Source organism: Zeugodacus cucurbitae, chromosome 4 (genome assembly GCF_028554725.1).
Source record: "Zeugodacus cucurbitae isolate PBARC_wt_2022May chromosome 4, idZeuCucr1.2, whole genome shotgun sequence".
NCBI lineage: Eukaryota > Metazoa > Arthropoda > Insecta > Diptera > Tephritidae > Zeugodacus > Zeugodacus cucurbitae.
Genome location: NC_071669.1, coordinates 58,848,625 through 58,850,458, shown reverse-complemented (window position 1 = coordinate 58,850,458; position 1,834 = coordinate 58,848,625). Strand labels below are relative to the sequence as shown.

At 35.0% G+C, this 1,834-nt stretch overlaps 1 protein-coding gene across 1 annotated transcript; it reads left to right on the top strand.

Annotated features, from left to right (window-relative positions):
• Positions 1-546: 546 nt before the first annotated feature.
• LOC105220833 (uncharacterized) lies at positions 547-1,441 on the top strand. The gene is made up of 2 exons (XM_054230076.1): positions 547-693; positions 1,088-1,441. The coding sequence occupies exons 1-2, from the start codon at positions 547-549 to the stop codon at positions 1,367-1,369; spliced, it is 429 nt and encodes a 142-aa protein (XP_054086051.1). The 3' UTR covers positions 1,370-1,441.
• The last annotated feature ends 393 nt before the right edge of the window (positions 1,442-1,834 follow it).

Sequence of the window (1,834 nt, the reverse complement as noted above, 5' to 3'; positions counted from 1 at the left end):
GTTACAGTTACGTCTAGGCAAAATCCCATAGTCAAGTGTTGGGGTATTCAGATTTTAACAACAGATTCAGACTATGTTATAACTATAGAACTCTATATACTCTCTATAGTCTACTTATCTGTAGTCTGTTATTGATCACAGGAAAATATGTTCAGGCCAGTATTTAGTGATACAAGAAATTCCTAACCTCACTCTAGTCAAAACCAAGGATGAAAAGATGGGTACGAATATAATTTCTTCAACAGAAATGAGATATTATATACCTAAATATACTGAAAATCATATAGAATACTAAGTGGCTTCATTTAAGTATATAATTATTTCCTTATTAAAAAAATGTTTAATTTATAAAAAAAAAAAATATTTGTAAAAAATATGTGTGATTTTTTTTTATCAATTGTATTACCTTTATTTATTTGTATGCCTTTTTTACAAAAAATCATGTCAGCAATTTATTTCCAATTCAAACTTTTTCACACACTCTACAAAAGCACCCCCAAATATATTCACTCATGCAAATTTGCACAATTTCTTAATTTACAGACCATGAAAGCGTTCGATTGCCTTACCATCCTCATCTGTCTTCAATTGTCTGCAAATTTGTTGGCACACACAAACGCTCAACCCCAGCCGAGTTCAACGCTTTTCACTGAGTTTTATGCCGATTACAAAAATCAGCACAACAATGATGAGGTAAGTCCACCCATGCGGCGGGGAAGCCAATAAGCGCATCCATGAAAGCAGTTAAATTAAATAATAATAAATTGTTGGCGTAATTAAAACTGAAAAGCAGTGGGCTGATGTGGCGGCAATTTGCTACGCAGCACGCCATCCGAATTGGGCGCGTGAAGCAAACGAAAACGAAAAGAGATTTAGCTACATATGCAAATGAGTTTGCGGCCAAGGTGTCGAATGTGGGGTAAAATCGGAGATTTCACACCAAATTATCAAAGACGCTAGCAACTTGACACACAACAGATCTCAAAAATGCTAACGAATTCCCACATAATTACATTTTCGCTTAATTATTTGTATATTTGTGTGTGTGTGTATTAGTAACACTTCAGTTTATTGCTTGTATTTTCAGCTGAAATACTCGTATCACTACTACATCGATCATCCGGAGTCTATGGTGCATTTGCAACATCGCGAAGAGCGCCACGGTACGAGGGTAACTGGCGAGTATGGTTTGTTGGAGCCCGGCGGTAATGTGCGTAATGTCTACTATACGGTGGATGGGAATGGCGGCTTTCGTGCCAGCGTACACACGCGTACGGCAGCGAGCAGCACACGTCAACTGTTTCGTCTACAAAAACAACAGCCAAAGGAACCCATACAACATGCACAGCCAGTGGCCTTTATCAATTGAGGAGAGAACTTTGGAATTTGGACTAAGAAAGTGACAAATATTCTAAAATCTTAATTAATAATATTTCTTTAATTTCCTAATAAAATTTTTACAATTATCACTTGATTTTTTATTAATATACAATTTTGGCTTTCGAAAAAAACAAAAGTTGAGATTGAGTTGAGGTCTGTTGGCTCTAGTCCCCACTAACAAAGTCGATATTATTGATTACCATTATAAAGCGAAAATATGGTATAATTTATGGAATGACTGGGATGGATATACGATTTCTCTGATCTGTTATACCTTTTAAAATATTATTTAATACAAAATGTATGATCGCGATTTAGCAAACAACCTAATAAATATTTTGAAATATATCCCGACATCCAAAAGAAGCAAAGCCCGAGAACGTCTATATATGTATATACATATTATTAAATTAATGTTACGAACTCTCATTATTGGGGCTCTCATTATTTCAAA

Bases quoted from the DNA above. Each gene is read 5' to 3' on its own strand.
- LOC105220833 (XM_054230076.1), top strand. From the start codon at position 547: ATGAAAGCGTTCGATTGCCTTACCATCCTCATCTGTCTTCAATTGTCT. The intron at 694-1,087 runs GTAAGTCCACCC...TTGTATTTTCAG, and splicing joins ATCAGCACAACAATGATGAG to CTGAAATACTCGTATCACTA.